At 38.8% G+C, this 24,448-nt stretch overlaps 1 protein-coding gene across 3 annotated transcripts in view; it reads right to left on the reverse strand.

Annotated features, from left to right (window-relative positions):
- Positions 1–1,175: 1,175 nt before the first annotated feature.
- ZNF385D (zinc finger protein 385D) overlaps positions 1,176–24,448 on the reverse strand; it is a 940,116-nt gene continuing 916,843 nt past the window's right edge. For all 3 annotated transcript variants that reach the window (XM_046001318.1, XM_046001320.1, XM_046001321.1), the window contains 4 exons: positions 14,368–14,598; positions 7,253–7,431; positions 6,098–6,199; positions 1,176–4,240 (listed from right to left, as the gene is read on the reverse strand). In XM_046001318.1, coding sequence (XP_045857274.1) covers positions 4,007–4,240; positions 6,098–6,199; positions 7,253–7,431; positions 14,368–14,598 — 746 coding nt within the window. In that variant the 3' untranslated portion in view covers positions 1,176–4,006. The remainder of the gene's footprint in view (positions 4,241–6,097; positions 6,200–7,252; positions 7,432–14,367; positions 14,599–24,448) is intronic.

Genomic DNA, 24,448 nt, shown 5'->3' on the forward strand with positions numbered 1-24,448 from the left:
TCGTATTTGAAGGAAAAGGCCTTTACACCACTTGAATCATTTAGCTTTGTGATCTGATTTCTTCAGGAAAGTTGACCATTACACGGGTATGGGGTCAAAGTATTTAAAATTTAATCGTAGGTGAAATTTAATGCCATGTGTGCTGTGTATTGGTCCTGTGCCTTAGAAACTTACTTGGGAACATCCACGATAAATTTGAATAATCCTATTTTAAAAAGCCTTGTTGTCTATTGATTTTTTCACTTTATGATTTCCTGGTCTTTTTTTTTTTTTAAAGATTTTATTTATTTATTTGACAGAGAGAGAGATCACAAGTAGGCAGAGAGGCAGGCAGAGGAGAGGAGGAAGCAGGCTCCCTGCAGAGCAGAGAGCCCGATGCGGGGCTCAATCCCAAGACCCTGAGATCATGACCTGAGCCGAACCCTGAGATCATGACCTGAGCCGAAGGCAGCGGCTTAATCCACTGAGCCACCCAGGCGCCCCGATTTCCTGGTCTTTTAATTTGCAAGTGAGTATGAACACTCTCTTCGTTAAATAGTTCTTTGGCAGTAAAGTATGTAGCATCTTTCAAAAAAAACCAAATTAGGGCTGTGATGATAATGGCATGAATTATTGCAATAGGTGAAGGGATAATAGTTCCTTAACATTGCAATCTTTACAGATGAGGCAGGGATGACATAAATTGCCAAAAGCCAACTGTGTTTGCTTATGTGAACAGAACCACCACTCTTCAAAGATTAGGACCAGTGATAGGCGCAATTTGTCATGTATAATCACCTATTTTCTCAAAAGAGAAATACAGTACCTCCCCAACGACTGTTTCCCATTTGTCTGGATGATCTGGATGAGGAGCAGCAATGCTTTTTCCAGAGGCATTTAGCTCTTGCAATGCATTTATATTTGTTTCAAATGAAATCGGAGATGCTTTCTCTATCACTTCCTTGCCATGGGTATGATGCATGGGAAGGGATATGTAACTATAAAGTCAGACCACCCTTGGGGATTTTCAGAGCACCAGTGCTGGCCAATCTGAATTATTGATCTTTATTCATGAAAAAAGTTCCCTAAGGAAAAGGATAGGGCTTTATAGCAGTCTGAGCTGTAATGGATGTTGATCTGGTGTGGATAAATAATGTGGAGTGGAGGGAAGCAATTCACAGAAAGTCCACTGTAAGTTCCATAGTTAGGCTTCATCCTTTATTAGGTAGTGAGGAAGACAACTGATGATTACAACTCCAATTTAAGAGACCACTTAAACAAAAATGGTTCCATAGCGAAGTGAGGCAGAAGGGACTTAGGTATTTCTGAGTTTTCTCATATGGCTGATGGAGAAAATATGGCTGATTTGTTTGTTCCCAGCAAATCATTAAAGTTAGTAACACCTTGTGATCCAGGACTCTTTGCATCCCAAAGGCCCTGACTTCTAGTGGACTGGCTGATTCACTTTGGTGAAAATGGGGAAGAACAGCAAAAGCACGGAGTAGTGAGATTGCATCAATTAACATTAAGTTCTCCAAAAGAAAGAGGTCTTATCAGGTGTAAAGGTTGTTGGATAAGGATTCAGGCTAAGTTACAGTGAAAGACCAAACTATTTGACAAAGCAGAACAAGGCAACTAAAGTTCAAATCCTTTAGAAGCTGCTCACACGGGATATAGACAGAGCCCCAAACAAACTCATGAGCAACTTTCCATCTGGCTGAACCAGTAGGGGGGCGTGTGTGAAAAAAGGGAAACGTTTGCTAAGACCAGAGAGTAGAGGCGTCGGTAACCATAAATCACCGGATACTCTCAAAAAACAAATTTTAATACTAACCAACATGTTTAACCAGAGATGTGTGGTTTGAAATTCTTTTTACCAAAGACCAATGAAATAACTCTTGTCTTTTGTCTAGCTTATCTACCTGCCATCTTCCCTTTTCCTCCTTCCTTCTATCCTTCCTTCCTTCCTTATTTTGTTGATTGTTTAACAAAAGATGTATAAAGCCAACTGTTTTAAAGATATGTTTATACAACAAATGTCTACAGCTAGATGGTGGAGAAGAACTCCAAAGACCATGTTCAATGTTGAGCACCAAGCACACTATGGGTGTTTCTCAAATATAAAATGACAAATGCTATATACCTATCTCTCAAATGGTTTCATCTGGAATCTTTGTACCTCTCAAAAAGGTTATTACAGTTTAGATAAGAGCAGTTTCAGGAAGGCCATACCCAGCCCTTCCCTATAGATTTAAATAGTCTTTACAAAACCTTTTCAAAAATATTTTTTTTCTCTAAACCTAAATCATGTAGGGTTGATTTGTACATGTTTTAACATTGTTCTAAGTTTGAGTGTCCTTGGTTCTTAATGCAACAGACTGGCTGCATCGAATCCCATCATAGTGATAGGTATACATTAGCTTTCTATGGGAAAAAGCAAATAGCCTTTATCACAAATTAAAGGCACAGCTATTTTTATGCCATTTGTTACCAACTTAATGATAACATGTAACATGGGATGGTTATATAATTATTTTATATAGAATTTCTTTTTATAAGTTATTTTCTTAATCTTTCTAACATATATACAATATACATATATTTATATATACCCCTGATAAATCTTGTTTTAAAGGTAAAACATCCACTCCTTTCAGCCTTTTGGTGACTATCAAAGGCTGCCAGTATTTCATAACTCCACTAGAGAAATCATGGTCAAGTGCATCTTACCAGAATATTTTCAACACTATATCCTTGGTCTGCAATCACCTCAGATTCATTTTCCTTGTTTTACTAGCGTTTAAATATATATTAATTGTTCATATCATATCAGTAGGAAATCTAAAAAAGAAACAAGAAAAAGCCCACAATAGCTAACATCTATCATCATGTTCAAAGCAGAAACCTTTGCCTAAGAGATAACCTTACTGGTATGATATAAAGGGCATATTGCAGGGATGCAATATTCTGTTTTTTTTTTTTTTTTTTCGGATATGTACTAACATGAAAAATCTTTACTTTGCACAATCATCTTAGGTTATGATCATTTCTTATCCATTAAACAGAACAGTTGTACTGAGTTCTTTCTAAACACCCACAATGCATGGGTTTACCTGTTTTCAGATATAGTTTCATTACAAAGCTTTCTTTCCCTCTTTCCAGCAACACTGCTTCAGGGCAAGGAAAAAGTACTTTGTAAGAAATGACCTTTATTAATATCTCCCCCACCTCTATGCTTAAGCCCTGCTCTCTTGTCTTCAACTTAAAGTCACCTACAAGCTGGGTGGGGGAAGAGAATATGGACCAGGAAGCCCTCCACAGGACCCTCTGGTGTTTGTGTATCATTTGGCTGCTTACCGGCATGAAATAGTTGTTCATTCTACCTTTTGCAATTCTTTATAACCTAGTGGCATAGATTGAGACACAGCACTATTGTTTACAAGACATCTACTGTATCTACTTTTGTTGGGATAAATACCCAGTAATTGCTGTCATAGCAAGAGGACCAGCACGGGTACTACTATTCACAGTGTTGCTTTTGTTTTTTTTTTTCTTTTTTGTTTTGTTTTTTGTTTTTCTTTTTTCATATTATCTTAATCTACAGAGTAAATTATTATATATATACATTGGAACCAGTTAATGCCCTTACAATGTATAGCTGTTTCATAAAGCAGGAAAGACAATGCAGAGGGGAAAAGGTGCCCAAAAGCACAGTCACAAAGGCTTCAGAAATTCTAGATACCACTACAAGTCAATGCTGGAGATCACTTCTAAAACAATCAGTGTTCAAGAGGAATGCTTTAATTTGGAGAAAATACCACCCATCCCCTCCCACCCCTAAGCCTCCCTCTTTTTTTTTTTTTTTTTTTAAATAATCTTTTCGATTCACTATCAAAAGTCCTGGCTCTTCAGATAGACTTTAAACTATAAATAAACACTGCATAGTTCTCTTTTGTGTTTTTTTTTGTTGTTGTTTTTTGTTTGTTTTTTGAAAAATTATTGCAGTACAATTACTCCCATTTGGAACTCAGTAAGGAGCAAACAGCACAGGAGTGTGGGCGGTCCGAATAGGTCCGGGAGCTGGCCGCAGGAGTGCTGGCGGGAGTGCAGAGGTCTGGAACAGTGTGGCCGCTGGAGCAGTTCGGAGACTGAAGGGGGAGTTCACGGCCACTGCGGCAGCGGCGGCTGCTGCTGCCAGTGGGTTTGGTAGAATTCGTGGAGCCAATGGCTTTGAAGGTTCTTTTGAAAATACTAATTTTACCTGCAGTAGAGAGAGAGAGAAAAAAAAAAAAAGACAGAAGGACAGGAGTTTGGGCATCTACCCATAGAATCCAGAATGATGGGCATCTTTTAAAATGTAGCAGGAAGCAACTACAAAGATAAAAATCACACTTGGGAAGGTCAATAAGAATAAGGGAAACTGTAGAACATCTTTCCTTTGAGAGAGCTGGAAGAGAACTTGAAGATGGCCAGCTTAGACTGTTGGTCCAGAAAAGTACTCCGCAACCTTATTTTATTTTTCTTCATAAATACACCACCTGAGGAAAGTATTCATGTTGAGGAAGAAAGTATGGAATTTTTACTCTACTGCACACACACACATGAACTGTCATGGAACTGATACTTTAAAAGAGAGATTTATTAATGCTGACAGCTACTCTTAGGCTATCCAAGTGTATAAACTGGGGAGCCCAGCAAGGTGTGAGGTATTCATGAAGAGAAATAAAAATAACAAAATTTCACTTTCAAGGAAGAAACTTACCTCCCCCCCAAATCTGCCATATTATGCTTCCTCTTTGTGCAAATGGTAACAATATTCTCTCAATCCTACTCTACAAAACCAGTTCATTCTTTGGCTAGCAGCATTAGTAAGATGGCTGTTCTCACAGAATGTTCCCATTTATGGAAACAGTAACACAGTGAGAGCTAGGAAGGAGGTTTTGGATGGTGACATTAACACAATTTGACTTCCCTGTTTATTTAAGAACCATTCACTTGATTGTTGAAAGCTGCATCTATGCTGGTCAGAAATAGCACTCAAAGTTATGACTAGTGGTGCTGAAACATCAGCTCTGTGCAGAATTCACAGCCTTTTAATGCAGCTAAAATTGCTCCTGTACAAAAGAGTAAAGTGACTTCATTTGCATAAAAATGGGTGATGCTACTAAATTAATTGGGTCAACTCCTACTGAGGTCTCATAATAGATGATTGCAGTTTTCCTTTAACTATATTTTCATGTGCCAGCAGCACACAATAGCACCGATTATTAATAAAATCTATTTTGAAGAAAACATTTCAAAATGCACAATTCAGCACATACTGTATAGATCAGTTGTTCATAACTTTTCATTGAGCCCTGGGTCTCCTTGATGAAATCTATGGTCAATTCAACCAGGAAAACAAAAACAAGAAAGAACAGCCCCCCCACCCCCCGCCCCCAACATGGTCATAAATATTAGCTTGAGATTGTCAGGTTTCACAGATTTCCCTTAAATTCCTAAAAAAAAATTCCAGGTCAGGACATTAATACTAGTATGTTCACTAATCAAAAGGTGTATTTGGGGTAATGGAAAGAAGGCACCTCCCAGAAGAATTTCCCCAGGCCTCAGATATTATTTTTGGTGTAATAATTAAATAAAATCAGTCATGCCCTTGAGACCGTGCTATTCAAAATCCAAAACTATTGAGGGTATCAAAAACACCAGTGCTTTGTCCCTTGAAGATATTAAAAAGGAGAGGCGAGAACTTCTTTTTCACTGAACTTTCCTAAAATTATCCACTGACAGCAAGACCAGATATCATGATATCACTTACTTGACTCCCAAGTTTGGCTTTACTCCCTTCCCCACGCTCTGTCATTAACCAGAGCCCAACTCCAAAAGAGACAGCGACCAGACTGTGGCTAAACGTGGCAAACCACCCACACAACTCAAAAGACCAATAATTCTATTGTTGGAGTGGGGGTTGGGACATTCCAATCAATTGTTCCTCGTGACTAAGGTACCTTCCATTCATTTCACTTAATAATTGACAACAACAACAAAAAAGTCAAGTTCGTCAGACAGTGAGTGGGACGTTCAAGATCACTGTTGATTGGGAATCAATGACGACACTTACCCCCAGAGGATGTGCTGCCTTCTGTAGTTTGTTGTAAGGACTGTATTTAGGTTTCGGGGGCTTCCCAGCAGCTCTGTCTTTGTGCCTTCTACTGCTAATGTGCTATTAAAAACAATTAAAAATGACAGTGCTTTAAAAAACCATCCCCAAACCACCCCCCTCATAAATACTGTTTTAACCTGAGGAAGAAGATTAGTTATTTCATACGAGTTGCAGAGACAAAAACAAAAGGGCATGCACTTTTGTCCTTGGGTTCTGATGGCTTGAGGATATATATTTTTATGTTACCCATTTTAGTATATTTTTAACAAATAGAAGGCTCTTTGTTTTCCCAGACTTTCTCTTTATCGCTGCGCAGATCTCCTTTTTAAAAGTGTACAAAGGAAAGGAACGTCTAAAGGAATTTTATGTGCAAATAAATAAAGATGCCCAGGCAGGCATGAATTTATTTCCATACTAATATTTATCCTCACATTTGTACAGCCAAATGTCAGCCCCTTAAATTCTAAAGGTAAATAACGAAGATGCATAACATGAGCACAATATTGCACACATGCTTATAAAACAGAACACAATATGAGGGCTGCGCCTTTAGTCGGCAACATCTAACTGATCCCTTTGGAAGGCTATTCACAGTAAAAGGGAATGCAATAGGATTAGTCATCCCTTTCGCAGGTGGCTGCAGGATTTAGCAATACAGTACACCACCATGTAATAAAGTACATAAAATAAAAGAATAGAACAGTATAAAATCAGTTGTAACACGTAAATATCTAAACAAGTAAAAATGGAACATTGCAATTTGACCTTTCAAGAAAATCAACACTTTTGAGTGGGGAACCTGGTAGAGAAAAGATCTAATACCCCTTTTCCTCCCACTCTTCAGAAAAAAGAATAGTACCAACTCACTTCAGACATTTCTGAAAGGACTTAGAAAATACTACATTTTACTATTTCCTTGGCAACTAAACTATGCATGAATAAATAAAGGCAGTGAGTGGAAGATTAAGTGGATGGATGGATGGATGGATGGATGGATGGATGGATGGGAGGGAGAGGAAAACAGGAAAGAAAGGGAACAAAGGAAGCACACACATTTGCTTATCAGGATGTCCCCTAGCTGTTGTTTTCATTTCTAGAATATGCGCTGTCTACCTGTTTAAGTTGTGTTTCCGAGTTGACGTGCACATCACAGATTTCACAGTGAAACGTTTTGTTTTGCAGACCTGTGTTTCCCTTATTAACTGGTCCTTTGCCTTTCACGCCTGCCCTAGGAAAGGCTTTGATAGTCCCGCTTCCATTCCGAGCTTCTAGCATGGTTTTGTGCTTAGTACCTGCCAGGAAGATTCAGAAACAAAGAAAGAAAAATTAATCTTCGCTAGTATGTGCCTTTAGGAAATGATACAGTAACAAAATGTGATGCCTAGTTTGAGAGCGGTTCTTGCAGGGATTGTGACTGAGATATGCTTAACTTAGAAGACAATGTGCTCTGACCACCTTACATAATTAATTGCTCGTGGTTTTACAATGTCCCACATATCAAACCAGCACCATTAACAGAACACCTACACTCCAGAGTCCCGAGATGAAATTAAATGGGTGTGACTTTGTTGCACTTCCTCTTGATGCTAATAAGACATAAATGATAGCAGATGAGGAAGAGTGATTTAGTTGCTCAAGGTATAGTCGGAGGTGATGTGTAACAAATGTAATCAGCTTAAACATGGCGTGTTTACAGAAGTGGCACTAATTAAAGACCCACTTTCTAAACAGAATACAAACAAGCTTGCGTGGCTATGTGTTTTAGGCTCAAAAAGGAAGAGGAAGAGTATAAAGATCTTGATGCCGGAAAAAAAAAAAAAAAGCCCCAGTAGGATAGTAAAGCCCAAACTGATTGGTCATAACTCAATTTCAAATGTAAAAACAAATGACCAAGAAGATAAGTGGTGAAAGGCTAAGAAGTTACACTATACACAAAAACTTCTTTTTAATAATCCAATAACATCTCTGGACTCTCACTCATGACGAGTGTAACTTCTGTTATTAACACTTGTTTGTTTTTTTTAGCGTGGTAGTTTATGAATGGGAGTTTTCTCTCAAAATTTTGTTCACAATTTTCTTTTTCTTAGAGTTGATAACTATTCTTTATTTTTATCACTTAGCCATATGGTTTTGCTATGAAATTTTCTCTCATCATTTATGTCCTTTCTGCCATTAAACCCTTTTTTTCAGTGGTTTCTCTTTCCTATTTGTGTTTATTAGATTGTTATCAGTTCTGGAGGCATAAAAAATAAGATTCTCAACTTTCTGGATTCCTGGACCAGCCTTCCAGAACCATTGACTATTAACAAGGAAAACACATTGAGGGGCACACTAGGTCAGTGCCAATGACCATTGCCTTAAATAAGAGGTGATGAATACAAGAAACAGGTTCACAGTCCCATTTCTCTCTTTTAGAATGACTGCAACTTTACCGAATCCGATATTTTAAAAATGTATATTCTTACAACATAGATTCCCCACGTTGAAGGTCATATTCTTATGCACATCTATGAAAATGTTCATATCCCAACAAATGAAGGAAAGAGAAAAAGGTCGACACCTTGTAAGTAGACTGGAGGACTTGAAATGTGGAGCTGGTGGGGAGGCCTCTCTGCTTTTCCCTTTCAGTCTGCAAGCCCCCTCCACCTGCCCTTTGCAAAATAGACACAAATACTTTTTACTCTGCAGATGGTGTAAGTCAGTGTATGGCGACACAATGCTCTAGGGAGCAAGATCTATATACATATATAGATAGATATAAAAGTATATATATATAATTTCTATAGATATCTATAGATATTTTCTATATATAGAAATTATATATACATTTTTATATCTATATATCTATATCTATCTATCTATATAATTTCTTTGTCTCACTGTGTGTGTGTGTGTGTGTGTGTGTGTGTGTCTAGATGGTTGTCCAACCTTCTTTATCCAAACAGGTCATTTTATCAAAATCCTTCTTTTCCATACAGCTTTTTCAGTCAAAGTGAGAAGCATTCCTGGGCTGGTTTGGTTTATCAATGCTTAGGAAGCAGTCAGTAGGAGAGCGGCTCTTATTCTGACTGTCTGGAGGGATTCCTGATCCACCCAATATCTTCTGTAATTGGGAGGCTTACCGTTACCCTAGAAGAAGCTGAATAGGAGTGGCAGATAATCTTTGGACCTTAATAATAATAAGGCCACGAACACTGACCACAGCTGACTGGCTTAAATGAATTTCTCACTTGAAATGTGAAACAGATGTCTTGATGAAACAAGTCGTTACCTAATTCTCTCCCTGAACACAGAAGCACGAATTAGACATGGGCTCCTCGAAGGCAACTCCAGGGGTTTGCTCATACTGTATTCTTAGTGCCTGCCCCACAGTAGATACAGCTCAAGTACTGGGTATGAATAAAGAGCGACGAACACATTTTTGTTAAGAGCATTGTGAACTAGGACTCTGGAATGGTAGGAGTCGGGGTTTGCCTCCATTAGCTGTGTGGTTTACATTTCTTTGTGCTTCAGTGTCCTCAGCTGTGAAAAAGGAAATTATTTGCTCTACTGAAGTGTTGCATTAAATGCATTTATTGTTCTAAGGATTACTTTTGGCACTTCCACGAGCTCTCAGTAAATTTTTGTTCTCTTCTCCTTCTTAACAGTGTCAATTTTGTAAAAGCAAAAATTTAGAAATCTCTAAAAGTTAGTAAAGTCTATCTTTTGATAAGTGTCTTTTCTGTATATTAAAACTTAGTGAGGGATAGAATAAGCCCTGTCTAGGGATAGAAAAGCTCAAATGAGCCTAATGAAAATAATCAAATGTTGCCACTTCAAGTTATTGCCAGAAAAATTTACCCAAATTCATAATAAGCACTAACTATAAAACATTTTAAGGGTTTTTAATTACACAGAGAAAACCATCAAAATCAGCTAAGCAAAGCATTACTTAGTAGCATGTTTTGGGGAGATTTCTTTCAAGAAAAAGACAAAACTTTTTTTTTTTGTATTATCTTTGTCTATAACATACAACTAAAAGGAGACTTCCAGATCTTTTGAAAAGAGTATGTCCTCTTAAGTTGTTTTAAACATTCTTAGACTGTTTTGTGAATCATGCTAGTTAGCTATGATATCTACTTCTCTCAAATTCTAAATAAAAAAAAATGCAAAGCAGGAATGCTCATATTTAAATCCTGTATTCCAATGTTATGGAATATAAATCCATTAACAGCAACTTCAGTGAAAAATAAAAGAGAAAGCAAATGAAATAACACAACTGATCCCCAAATAATGCTAGCAGCAACTGTGGTCACACTAATAATCATGCCATAATAATTCATCCTTACAAGGTGCCATAGGGCTTCATAGCACCATTAAAGAGGAGAGAGGTCCAAAGAGGACAGTAGACTTGCCCAGGTTCACACAGAATTGTTATTTGTGGATCTGAGGTAAAAATGATCTGATTGCTTCTAGTTCATTCCACTGTGACATACAAGAGGTCGTGTGCGATGGAAGCTATAATCTCAAAATTGGTTTATGATTAAAAAGAAAAATCATAAATGAACAACTCTACATTGAGAACTTAAGACCTTATTCCATACATATGGAAGAGGGAAAAAAAGGAGAGAAATACTTAGAATTACAATTTAGATGCAAAGGACACATCTCGCCACCCTACGGACTGATTGTTTCTGAACAAAATTGGCCTTCAAACCGAGTTCCCTGAAAAAAGCACAATCTTCACAGTGGTTTCCTAACATCTAGCTCTGAACGCAAGCAGAGAACTGTTAGTGACACTGGGAGGTGGGGGGTGAGTTTGGGGGCCGTGGAGCCCACAGGCAGTGACTGTGGTCTGCTGTGGGTACAGGTAATACGGGGGTCCATGAAAGAGAACTAGAAAATCATTAAATGGACTAAAACAGACAGTCTACTTTCCACCAGCACCATGAACTGGCAACTCTAACCGATGTCCATGATAAAGGACTGTGTCCTAGAACACAGTTTTTCTATATCCTAAACAAGCAGTGTTTTTCCTGTTGAGATTTTAGCATGTATTAAATTAGCCCATTGTCTAACTTACTCTATACTAAACATCATATGCTACATAGAAATTAATGTGTAGACCTCTCCATGACACCGTGGGCCACAGACACACAGGAATTTGGCGATTTCATTAGCGATTCCCTAACCGTTAGAAATCATTCAAGTTCACAAAGGCTGCAGTTCATGCCTTCAGCCCCGTGGTACTCTATATTTTTAATGGAGACAATAGATCATAAGTGAACAATGAGATGATAACACCTTGATTGTAAAGATGAAGTGACAGAGTTTGAGCTAACTCCATTCTGTCATTCTATGTGACCACTGGACATTTTCACGTTTAAAACAGTGAAACGCAGTGGGAGCCCTGTGGTGTCACGGCTTTGATCGGCGAGTCCAGTTGCCCACGTTGGTAACTGCCTAGTGATGCACAGGTCGCTGGCCGCTTCCCTTCCCTGTTCCCCCTTCCCACTTCCTGACCCGTGCCCTTGGCCTCACCTAAAAGCCATTTGCTCTCAAATCCTGGTCTCCGAGTCTGCTTCTAATGGAACCCAAACTAAAACACACCACACTAGGGGCCCCTGGGTGGCTCAGTGGATTAAGCTGCTGCCTTCGGCGGCTCAGGTCATGATCTCAGGGTCCTGGGATCGAGCCCCGCATCGGGCTCTCTGCTCCACAGGGAGCCTGCTTCCTCCTCTCTCTGCCTGCCTCTCTGCCTACTTGTGATCTCTCTCTCTCAAATAAAAAAAAAAAAATCTTTAAAAAAAATTAAAACAAAAACAAAAAAACAACACACCACACTAATCTTAGGATGACTCCTGCAACAGCTACTCTTTTTGTGGCAGGCGAGTGAGCCTACAGAGATCCTCTCTTCTTTACATCCCCCTCCCCTGGGTTTCCCCACATGGGATCCAAAGACAAAGATGCGGGAACCAGGGCGCAAGGGGCAGTTGTCTGACTGTGGAAACGACTGCATTCACCATCCACAGGTAGAGGATGTCCCAGACACAATGAGCTGCCCACCGCTGCTTCAGTTACAAAAGAGAGCTGATTTGCAGATCAAAAATGGTGCACAGAGGGGATTAAAGAGAATCTACTTGTGTATCTTCTCTTCTTCCTTGGCCACCTCCAGTTCTGGCCCAATTGGCTAGTGCAAGTCTCGTGGGAGGCCGAAAATAAGCACCGGGCCCGGACCATGGAAAAAAATCTCTGATGTAGGAAGAGAAATGCAGGGATAAAGAAACCAAGCTTAGGCAGAAGGGGGGGAGGTTATAGTTCACTGACCGGACTGAAGGTTTGGAGGGGACACCCTTATAAAGGGATTCCTATAAGGTTACATGCATTTACCACCTTAAACTCTCAGATAAGATGGTTCCAGTAGTTCTCAGCTCTGCCTGCACAATACTTGCGAGGTTTTTTGTTTTTGCTTCTTTTCTTTTCCCGAACACTGTCGCTTCCAGGCCTGGAGATATAATAAATCAGAATCCCTGGATATAGGGAATACATACATATCTGAATGTGATATGGGTGAATGTGCTTTTAAAGCTTTATGGGAATTTCCCACACACAAAGCAGAGATGAGGATTATAGAATTGGAGTATGCAAAATGTTGACCTGATATGACATAATGAAATAACTAAGAATTCTTTGCTTCTTAATCAGATGTTTCTGATAAGAATTCAGGAAGGACATCCAAATTCTTGATAAATTAACTCCAGCCTCAAAGGTATGGTTTGTTTATCTGTCAAAGCTGATCCCCCCCCACCCAAAATGAATGTGTTTCTCTGTCACTATGCAGAACAATCAAGAAATCTTGAGAAATAAATGGACTTTCAATGATGTTTTTGCTCTCCAATTATCTGGCATCCCTGAATAATGTAATTGCATGAGTAAAACATGAGGCACGTCTGCACGGTATAGATTCTGACTTGGGGCCAGATCTTTTTCTGTGTTTCTCAGCCTCTGAACTCATGAACTCCCGGACGACAGCTAATGCTGCATTCAGCGGGGGAAGAGATGTGCTGAAGGAATTGCTCTCATCTGCAATTACTCCCGTAGAATACTGAAATCAATACTTGAGCATTACTGTGCAGCACAGTGATTGGCCAGTGACAGACAACATAAAGCTGCAGTATTAACTCAGAGTAGGATTTACAAATGATTCTGTTCCTATTGTGATTGCTGACAGGGTCCTGGCAATGAACCCAGCCTTTTAGAGGAAATCAAATCTAGGGCCAAAGGGCTATCTAAAATCTCAGGCAGGATATGTATCAGTTATCTGTATCTATATACCTATACATAATTTAATTATGGATATAATATATAATTTAGATATATAGATATAAATATATAGATCTGGGCTCTCTTTTTGCATCTACTTATCCAGATAGATAGGTATAGATATAGATATATAATACCTATATAATATCTTTCTATAGATGTAGATATACAATAGATGGATAGAATTGAAGTATATTGGGAAGCATTTCATCCTGGCTTATCAGTATGTTCTGTTATGATATGTTCAAATTTAATGTTTAAGTTAGAAAGACCTAAGTTGAAATCATGGCTCAGCCACTTAGTTGGTCATGTGTCTGGCCTGAGCCTCAATCAAATAGCAAGAATAATATCTTTAGATTGTCACAAAGAGTAAATAAAATATTACATGTAGTGAACACACCTCAGTGGTTGCCCATAATAAACACTTTACATTTAATTGCCCAGGTGATATAGATTTAGGCCAAACGGCATCATTTGCCATAAAAACCATTATGAAGAGGTTTTAGCTAAAAGCACATAGAGTTATGAAACAAAATTTTGCAGCTATAATGTTGACAAAACTTCAGAAAACGTCATTTAGAAGCCAATGCATGGGATTACATAGCAGTTTTGAAATCAAATAAATGCAAAGCTTATACTTTAGAATTATATTGTACTTTATCTCCTAATGTTTAATAACATGTGTACACACACACACACACACACATCCGTAAACACAAGCACATTAAGGAGTCCCACAAGTCCTCTCTTGTGCCCATGCAAATGACACTTTACGTGTCATTTGTAATTTTTAATGGTTGATGACTTCCATGTAATAATTGCCAGTTTTCCACCACCCCTTTGTCCCCTGCTGCAAACGATCTAATCCATTCAGAGGAGGATAATTGCAGAGCTGTTGAGACAGAAGAGAAATCACTGCATCTCACCACTGTTGTGCGCCTCCAGCTGCGAGGCAGAGTTGACGGCAACCTTGCAGAGCGAGCAGTAAAGAAGCCGTTTTGCCTTTTCTTCCTCAGTCTCCGTGGAAGGACATGAGCTATTGCCACTGGCTGTCGTGGGGCTTTTTTCCACTTTGGAGGTGATCTCAGTTGTCATAACACTGCTTTTGCGAATTTCCACAGTTGTCGTTGATACTGCTGGTGTCCCTGCGGTACTGTCTGCATTCAAAATAGCACAGGAAAGAAGGGGAAAACCGGTATTATCTTTCCCTATTTGGAAATGTATCACTAATATTACATTCTGCTAATAATGATAAGAGCAGCCAGCAATTGCTGCCTCTCGACTATGAGTCAATCATCTCATGAAGAAATTTGCATAGATGGCCACGTGTAGTTGCCTATATTGATAAAAAAACATGCAGACGATTCTGAAAAATACACCCAAATTACACTCACAATTTTTTTTTTCTGTGGGGCAAATAACATACTCACAGATTTCACTTGTTAACATATGGCCTTAGTAAAATAGTCTTTACAATGCCTTATACATTCTATGCCTCTATTTCTACACTGATGGCTTTTAAAAAATAGAGGATAAACACTTTTAAGATATTTTTATTTTTCTTTATTACTCGTCTTTCTATTTTCCTTCTGCATTTATTTCTTTAATTAAAATATAAGTACTGATCATTTTCTATAGGCTTGTGCAAAGAAAGAAAAAAAACGGAACCTAATAACATAAGGTTTGTTCAGATCAACGACTTAGAAAATCATTGTCCTATTTACAAAGAGTTGTATATCAATGCCGGGTACAAAAACTCTGGTCTGGCATATTTATTAAATGCATGCTCTGTACCGGGCTGTGTTCAGAGTTTGTTATGTAGTTTTCAAACATCAATGGCCACTCTACAAGAAATTCACAGACTGGTCGCCCCATGTTAATGTCACATCATCGTTCTAAGAGTCTGATGATCATGAAAGTGTTGATGTACTGGAACGCTACAATCCTTCTGGCTCCAAAGTCTGATTCTAAATGTGGAGAGGTCAAGCTCTACAGCAAAAATCCTTTATCCTGACTTCACTTGGGCATACACAGCTCCCGTTCTGAAGATGACAATTACCAATTACCATCAGCAATGTTTGCCATATCCAATAACAAACTGCAAAGGATCTCTAATGCCCCTAACCTTCCTACCTTTCTACTATTTACTTTGTATCTCTCAGCTGGCTAGTTCTTAACCTCCTATTCAAAATATTCCCAGGCTGTCTCTCTAGCTACACCTGCTCTTGGAACTGTTTTTCATTCCAGATGCTGCCATGGTCATTAATGCCACAGTGAAAAGTTCATAATAAATGTATTAGGCAGTGGTTATAAGGGACAGTGGTCTGCCTGCAATGAAATGTTGTCCTCATAAATGCTTACTTCTTATTAGATCACATTATCAAGAGTTGATTGCAGTTACAGGATCCCCTTTAACTTGGATATCTCCTTTGATCCAGATATAAAGGTGGGAGTTTAGGTGAGATTGGTTATAGCTTCTTTCCCAAATATGGCATCAGAAACACTAGTCAATAAGAAGAAAAATGGGCTCTTGTTGAGGACTGTTGTATAAAACAATTCATCTGGATCTTATTTCCTTTGCCTGACATTTCATACATGTTTAATCACTTATTTAACTAAGATCATCAAGTAAGCCTCCTTTAGTGTTTTGAAGAATATCCTCCAACCATGGAAAAAGAGTCTTCTCATCAGCTTTTCATGGCTAGAGAAAAATAAATAAAATTACTCTAATCCCAAGTTTTGCACCAGAATACATTTATTCTCTCAACATTGACAGGTCCATTTCCCAATTAATTTTTACTTGTTTCTTGAGGTGCCAATGTAAAATTATCAGATAAGCTAGAAAATATTTCTGAGATATGGCATCAAATGCAATGACTACGATAGTCTAGTACCTATTCATTGCTCTCAACAAACCAGAAATGATTGAAAGCATAGGCATATGTGTCTATGGATAAATAACAAGTGTCCAATTAATTTGCTAAGTGTTTTATACAAAATTTCATTTAACCTTCACACAAACTGTACAAATGAGGAAATTCCAGAAATTAAGGACATTTCCAAGGTCATAGAAATAGAATATGGTGAGTCAGGACAAAGTGTTTTATAGGTTGAAAATATCAGGGATTAAAAAAAATATTGTGGATGATACTCTTGGCCATGACTGTGACACATGATAAGGTTACAAAGGAAGGTGACAAGGAGAAGTAGGCTAAAACTACTAAACTAGTCTTATGAGCAGCTCCATGGGGAGTGACAACCGTAAATATAGATATATATTTTAATTTAGTGTGGCTACATGCTGGAGCCAGTGTGATACTCTAGGTATTTATTTCATTTAAATCCAAGGAAGGATATCCCTAGTAATACCCAACTTCTAACAACTTCTCCTCTGGATTGACTATATTTATTTTATGTCTTGATCTGAAAACTGTGTGTAGCATAGATCAGAGTAATCCTAAACCAACTTTCCTATTTATAGTGAAATTCATAAGAAAAATACAGAATAAACAAAACCATGGATCTTCTAATCCCTATAACAGCTACATCAGTAATTTTTTCTAACCTCTGAGGATAATGTACATTTAGACCAAGGATGCCACAAGATTAGAAATGCCAGGTTCTCTATGCCTACGGCTTAGTGAAGTATTAACATTTCTCAAGGCAAGTCCTCTGCATGAGACAGGTTTAGGGGAATTAGTATCAAAAAGCCTACCTTCTGGTCTTTCTGCTTTTTGACCTCATAGCTGAGCACAAATCTTTTATTTTCTCAATTTTGCAGTTAATTTGAAAGAAGTACAAACAGTTATATTTTTCACTTTAATATATAAATCTTGTATCCATAGGTAGGATTACTATTAATTTATAACAGGACATGGATTTTTCAGTTTCTTTTCATTTATCAGTGGTGAGGGAACTTTTTCATGGAAAAAGTAAGGTAAGTGTATTTTAAGATTATACTGTATTTAACGAGAATCAACTATGTTAGACATTGCCTAGGAAATTACATCTAGTGAAGAAATTTTTCTTAATATGGTACATTAAATTACCAATTATACATAATTCTTTATCCAACCAGAAAAAGAGAATCTTCAGTGGGTGTTTATGTTAATAACATATACCTTTGATGGGATGTGAGATGAATTACCTCTATATTTCCTCCCTCAAACTCACAACCCCTGTCCAGTCATGGGGAAAACATTCAACAAACCTAAATTCAAAGACATTTTATGAAATTCCTGACCGATAGTCCCCAAAACTGTTAAGGTCATCAAAACAAGGAACATCTGAGAAACTGTCAAATCTAGATGAGTCTAAGGAGACATGATGTGATGACTTTATATAATGCGGTAGCCAGGTTAGGATTCTGGAGCAAAGAAAAGGGGGGGTGGCGCACATTAGGTAAAAACTTAGGCAATGTGAATGAAACATGGACTTTAGTTAATAATAATGTATCACTATTGGTTCATTAGTTCTGACAAATGCACTATGACACTGTGCTATGCTAACAGTAAGGGAAAACTGAATGCAAGGTGTACAGGTGCCCTCTGTAATATTTTTGCACCTTTTCTGTAAATCTAAAACTATTCTAAAATGAAAAGTTCATTACATTTAAGAAAAACAGAACTCTAACCAGTCAACAAATAGTACCTCATGTCAGTTACCTGGTAGAATCATGATCAAAAGAAATCTTAGTGGTATCTTGGTACAGCTTTCTTAGGTTTCAGATTAAAATTTTTCAGTCACATAGTGCTCTAGGGTAGAAACTGGGACTTGACATCACAACTCCCAATCCTAAATTAAGTGCTTATTATCCTGTGCTGCAATGACTCACGGATTCATACTTGATTCCACCAACATTTATTAAGCAGCTGTTTTGTGCAAGGTTCTATATATACTAAACCACTGAGGATGAGAAGGCTGATAAATATCCATCACGGTTTAATGAGACATCTCATGATGACTTGATGATAGTAAAGTTAAATCTTTAATCAGGTTTGTGCATTGCTAAATTCTTGCACTTATATTGGCATGAGAAAAACACTCAAATATTTATTAAAAGAAAAATAATGAATGAATGAGTAACAATTACAGCTAATTATTATTGAATCACTTTTAAAACATTTACAGGTATGAATTCATTCAATTCTCATAAAAACCTAAGAGGGGAACACCATTTTTATCCCCATATTGAGAAGAAATTGAGGGATGGAGAGATTTGGGAACTTGCCCAAAGCCAGAGCCGCCAGGTGGAGAACAAGGGTTTGAACTTAGACAGTCTGGCTCAGAAGCATATGCTCTTCATTTATTTTTTATTTTTTAAATTTTGATTTTTTTAAATAAAAGAATATTCTCTTCATCTAATTCATTTTTTGCCTCTTCAGCTAATTCAGATTGGTCATGATTTATTATGCACGTTTGAAGATAGCATCTTAAAAATTTTGACTTTAAAAGAAACTAAATATAGCTTGAGCTAGAGTCAATCATGTATGTCCAATCATCCATTTATGCTGAGTATTATGGTACTGGAATCATTTTGGGAGGAGGAGAGAAAAGAAAAATCAACAGCTCTCAAATAACCTCTTGTGCAAAATGGTGAAAGTAAACTACAGGTCTTGTCTTTTCTTCCCTTTCTCTCTTCCTTCCTTCCCCTCCCTTCCCTTTTTTCTCTTTTCTTTTCTTCCTCCTTTCCTTTCCTTCCTTTCCCTTTCCTTTCCTTCCCCTCCCTTTCCTATTTCCTTCCTTCCTTCCCCAAAGATGGGAAATTGGAATAATGATTTACTTTTTCTAATGTTCCCCAAAGGTTGACTCAGATTTCTTTGCATTCTACAATCAGTGACCCTCTAAGAACAATACACGTTACAAGTCAAAAATAATGGGTGCTATTCAGTAGGAAGAAAAAGGTTTGAGATGGTTTGGGTCTGTATTTCTGTGCAGTTTTTCTGCTAGTATCCTGTAGCAAATATTCATCATTGCAACTGTCAGTATTTGGCTTTGGCATCAAAACAGATTGCTAATACTTTGTGGGATGGGGTTTTAGTTGAGAACAAGAGAAAAGTTGTCAGTATTCAGAGTGACCCATTTGTGGCCCTCATCCTTGTGCAAAAACACTGCAAATACTTTTAAAATTCCATATAGCATAAGAAAAGATTCCAGAAAATATCAACGACTTGAATTCCAGATAGCAAAATAGAACAGCTAAGTTACATGTCTAGGTAAGAAATTTATTCTCCTAGACACAAATCTCATTACCAATAGGACCACTAAAACTGAGTTATTTAAGTTTCCTCTCAGGTGACAGGAATTAGTATTATGACCCAAAGATACTCATCATGTTTTCCTGTAAATTAGAGACTCAGAATTATATACAATTTACGTCCTTCCTCCATGTGTGAATTTAAGTCTCACCCAGGCTTGTTAGCAAGTGAGCAGAACAGCTGTTTCCTCTTAAATATGCTGACATTCTGAAGCATAAAAAGGTGCCTTGTGACCAAAAAAATAAAAATAAAAAAAAAAACCAAAGCTTTTTTTTTTATAAATTATTACTGGTGGTTTCTTTCCTATGGATTTAAATTAATTTAACTAATATTTATTGAGTACAGGACCACACCATTAGACCCAGGCAAGAATGACCTCTGCATTGGATACTGTATTTTTGAGATCTTCACATTTCACAAGCCACCAACACAAAAGTCTATTTTTTGAATTTGTTGATCTTGTTTTAAAAAAGGTGTTTTTCAAAAAATATTTTTATTTATTTGCCAGAGAGAGAGAGAGAGAGAGAGAACATAAGCAGGGGGCATGGCAGGCAGAGAAAGAAGCAGGCTTCCTGCTGAGTGGGGAGTCCAATGTGGGATGTGGGACTCCACCCCAGAGACCTGGGATCATGACCTGAGCCAAAGGCAGATGCTTAACTGACTAAACCACCCAGGCATCCCTTGTAAAAAAGTTTTTAGAGAGTTTGATAACCAAATGAGCAAGTGAGGGAAAGATAGGAATGGGAAGTGAGAGCTGGAATGGGTACTTCGGAGGCCAGCATACAGTCAGAGCTTTCAGGTTTGTGTGTATGTATGTGTCTGTATCTGTGTGTGTGCATGTGTCTGTGTGTGTTGCCAGGTGGGTGGCTCAGTCAGCTAAACATCCGACTCTTGATTTTATCTCAGGTCCTGATCTCAGGGTCGTAAGGTCGAGCCTCTCCTTGGGCTTCGTGCTGGGTGTGGTGCCAGTTTAAGATTCTCTCTCACTCTTTTCTCTCCCTTCCCCTGCCCCTGTTCCTGCTCTTTTTCTCTCTCCTAAAAGAAAGAAAGAAAGAAAGAAAGAAAGAAAGAAAGAAAGAAAGAAAGAAAGAAATAGGAAGGAAGGAAGGAAGGAAGGAAAGGGGAGGAGAGGTAGAAGGAGATCACAGTCTATATCTGGAAACCAGAGGAAGAGGTTAGTTTGTTCATACCTGGGCTTCATCAAATCACCTTAGCAGATAAAGTCCTTCCCTCAACAAATTCCCTCCCTCCCCTCTGCTGGGATGGCACAGGCAGATGCCTAAATTTTAGGATGCCTAAAATCCTAAGCTTACAAAATGAGGGTGGGGGGAAGGGGTACCTCCCCAACAGGCTACTGATTTGGGTGGGTCCAATCACCGCCCAAAAAATCCTGGCTTGGGGAGCAGCTTCTGCCCTGTCCTCAAGGATCTGTCTTACCCCTTGGCAGGACTCAGGTCTGACACAGGCGAGTGGATCCCTTACCCTTCAGGTCACAGGGGCAATCCCTGGCGTGCAGGCTGTGGGGTTGCTAGGTGAAGCCTGAGGTAGAACACGTCAATATTCACCAGGATGAAATAAGGTTTTCATCTGCACTCTGGTCGTGGCCCTGAAACTTTTGGGCTGGGCCTGAAAAAGCCCTCATATGTCAGACCCTGGGCTACTCACTGGAGGTGAAGAAATAAATACGGTAAAATTTGTATCTCAAGAGTGATTTGGCACTAATACGATGGGGAGAGGAGGCAATGGATTTTCTCTTTTTGAGGAGGATGAGCACAAGGAGTTGTAATGCAAACTTTGATTTTATCATGCTTCAAACAGAGCAAGTACCATGCAAAAAGTGACTCCCTGTACTTTTTAAAACACGTGGCATATTCTGTACTAGAGTGACCTCAGTGAAACTCTCAACGTCCAATGAAACTCTTAACTCTTTCTCCCTTTACAGTGTTTGAACTAGATTTTTCGTGCCTTGAACATATTAGAAATTATAGAAAGGCAAGAGATTTCAAAAACTCACAAAACAAAATACCAAACAGCAACTTTTGAAATGCTTCTCAAAGCCACCCAAAGATGATCTCTTTGAGACAATTACATCAGGGGTAGATTGAGATGCTGATAATGATTATCTGTTGAACTCACTTGAACTCACTTTGTGCCATGTGTATCATATGCAGATTAAAACATAAATTATTTCAAAGAAATGTATTTGAGACAGACCCTATTTGGATTAGCCTCTTGAAATTAGGACCAATTAGTTTCATGGGGAATGGCCATTTTTTAGGAGCATCTATGATTTGAGAGGGTAATGTTAGATTAACTTTCACAGGATAATTTATCAGCAATTTAGTTTATTCCTATCACTGATTAGAATTTTGGAGTAAGAAGCTAAGGAAGGAAGTTGCCAGGTAAGCACATAGTTGCAGAAGCCCTCAAAAGGAAGTGATGATTAGGACCAGAGCAAAGAAGGACTGCCCTGGGTTAGGCAGCTCTAAGTTCAGCTAGCTAGGGGGAGGCAGGGGTGGAGGAAGAGGCCAAGCAGGAGGGACACCAGAGACCCCTGAAGCTCAGGAGGCTAGGAGCAGGAACTGCTCTCAGGAGCAGAAACTGTCCAGACCCCTGACAAGGTAGGGAGGATGGAAATATTGGCCAACCAAAGTGGAGATCTACTTATACTTCTGAACCTTAGGTCTCCAAAATGTCCTTGACCTCAAAATGGACCTCTCTAGTTTGAAACGGGATCTCACCGAGTAGAAACAGACATGAAACCAGGCAATAGTCACACATGCGCACACATGCACACCCACGCACGCCCCACCCCCTGCGCACACCAGGGAAGGCAGAAGGTGTAAACGAATGACACAGGGCAGCTGACAAAGACCGTATGAGCCGCTGTGGTAAACTGGAGAGCATGCTTGGTAGGAAAGGGCTAGTTCATTATACCACTCTAGTCAGTTCCTCTAGTCAGTTGTCCAGTTTTACCAGAGCTTTCGTTCTTATTTTGATAAAAGCCAAAAAGCTTTATTTAAAATCTCCAAATTTTAAGCATTAGCAATTCTGTGTGTGTGTGCGCGCGTGTATAAAATCCTGTGTAGGTCCAAATCTTCTCTGTGTTTGATCTGAGCTGTGGGCTGCCAGTTTTGCAAGGTTCTCTAGGGACACAGTGGCGGTGCTTCCAGACACGCTCATTTCTATAACTGTTCAGAGACTCTGGTCTTATAGCTTGACTGAGATTCTCCCTCAGAAGACAAGTTCTTCTCTACTTGAAGGAAAGGATTAGAGTTGTTTTTTTTTTTTTTTTTTTCTTCACCAATTTGCCGTCTTCTTTTCTTTCAGTCCACAAGAAGGGGCTTGTTCTAGCACAGAAACCCTGGAAACCCTGGCGTGTCTTATCAACTATGTATCAGGTTCATAACTTAATATCTCAGGGATGTTCTTGGCTGATAAAAGTAACCTCAACAATCTCTATCAAAGTCTTCATGTTGGAGTCTTAGTTTCTAAAAGCCAGGGGGATATATTATATTCCCTTACTATATATACATACCCCACAATACAACTAGAAAGAGCTTGATAGATATTTTATAATTGATACATATAGAGGCTGCTGTCAATAAATTTGTTGTTAGGCATTTGCCTTTCTTTCAAAAGTTGAGGTCATATCCCTGTAAGGCACCAGACTAAAAATTAGCATAGCAATAAAATAGAAAATCTCTGACCTACTAACCTAAGTTTTCATCCTTAATCATTTTCATCTTTTTAAAAAAAGATTTTATTTATTTGAGAGAGAGAGAGAAAGAGAACACAGAGAAGGAGAAGCAGACTTCCTGCTGAAAGGGAGCCCTATGGGGGACTGGATCCCAGGACCCTGGGATCATGACCTGACCCAAAGACAGATGCTTAACCAACTGCTCAGGCGCCCTTATTTTTGTCTTATAATTCTTCACACACTGCTTTTTTCACTCTATTTTCTCTATGCTCCTTTGGCTCTCACAACATCCAACAATGATGAAGCCAAGATGTTAGAAACTTAGTTGAATCAAAAATAATCCTCTTCCTAGAAACTTGGTGGTTGCAAAAATGTATTCTATTTCAGAATCACCTGGAAGTTTGTGTATGTGTGTGGTTTTTTTTTTAAGATTTTATTTATTTATTTGAGATAGAGACAGTGAGAGACAGCATGAGGGGAGAAGGTCAGAGGGAGAAGCAGACTCTCCATGGAGTTGGGAAGCCGATGTGGGACTTGATCTGAGATTCCGGGATCAGGACCTGAGCTGAAGGCAGTTGCTCAACCAACTGCGCTTAACCCAGGTGCGCCCTCACCTGGAAGTTTTGATAAAACCGATTGTTGATGGAATACTATGCAGCCAACAGAAGAAATTAAATCTTGCCATTTGCGACGACATGGATGGAACTAGAGGGTACCATGCTTAGTGAAATAAAATAAGTCAATCGGGGAAAGACAACTATCATATGATCTCCCTGATATGAGGAAGTGGAGATGCAACGTGGGGGGTTTGGGGGGTAGGAAAAGAATAAATGAAACAAGATGGGATCGGGAGAGAGACAAACCATAAGAGACTCTTAATGTCACAAAACAAACTGAGGGTTGGGGTGCCTGGGTGGCTCAGTGGGTTCAGCCTCTGCCTTCAGCTCAGGTCATGATCTCAGGGTCCTGGGATCGAGTCCCGCATCGGGCTCTCTGCTCGGCGGTGAGCCTGCTTACCTCCTCTCTCTCTCTCTGCCTGACTCTCTGCCT

This window comes from Meles meles, chromosome 4, assembly GCF_922984935.1.
Source record: "Meles meles chromosome 4, mMelMel3.1 paternal haplotype, whole genome shotgun sequence".
NCBI classification, from domain to species: Eukaryota; Metazoa; Chordata; class Mammalia; order Carnivora; family Mustelidae; genus Meles; species Meles meles.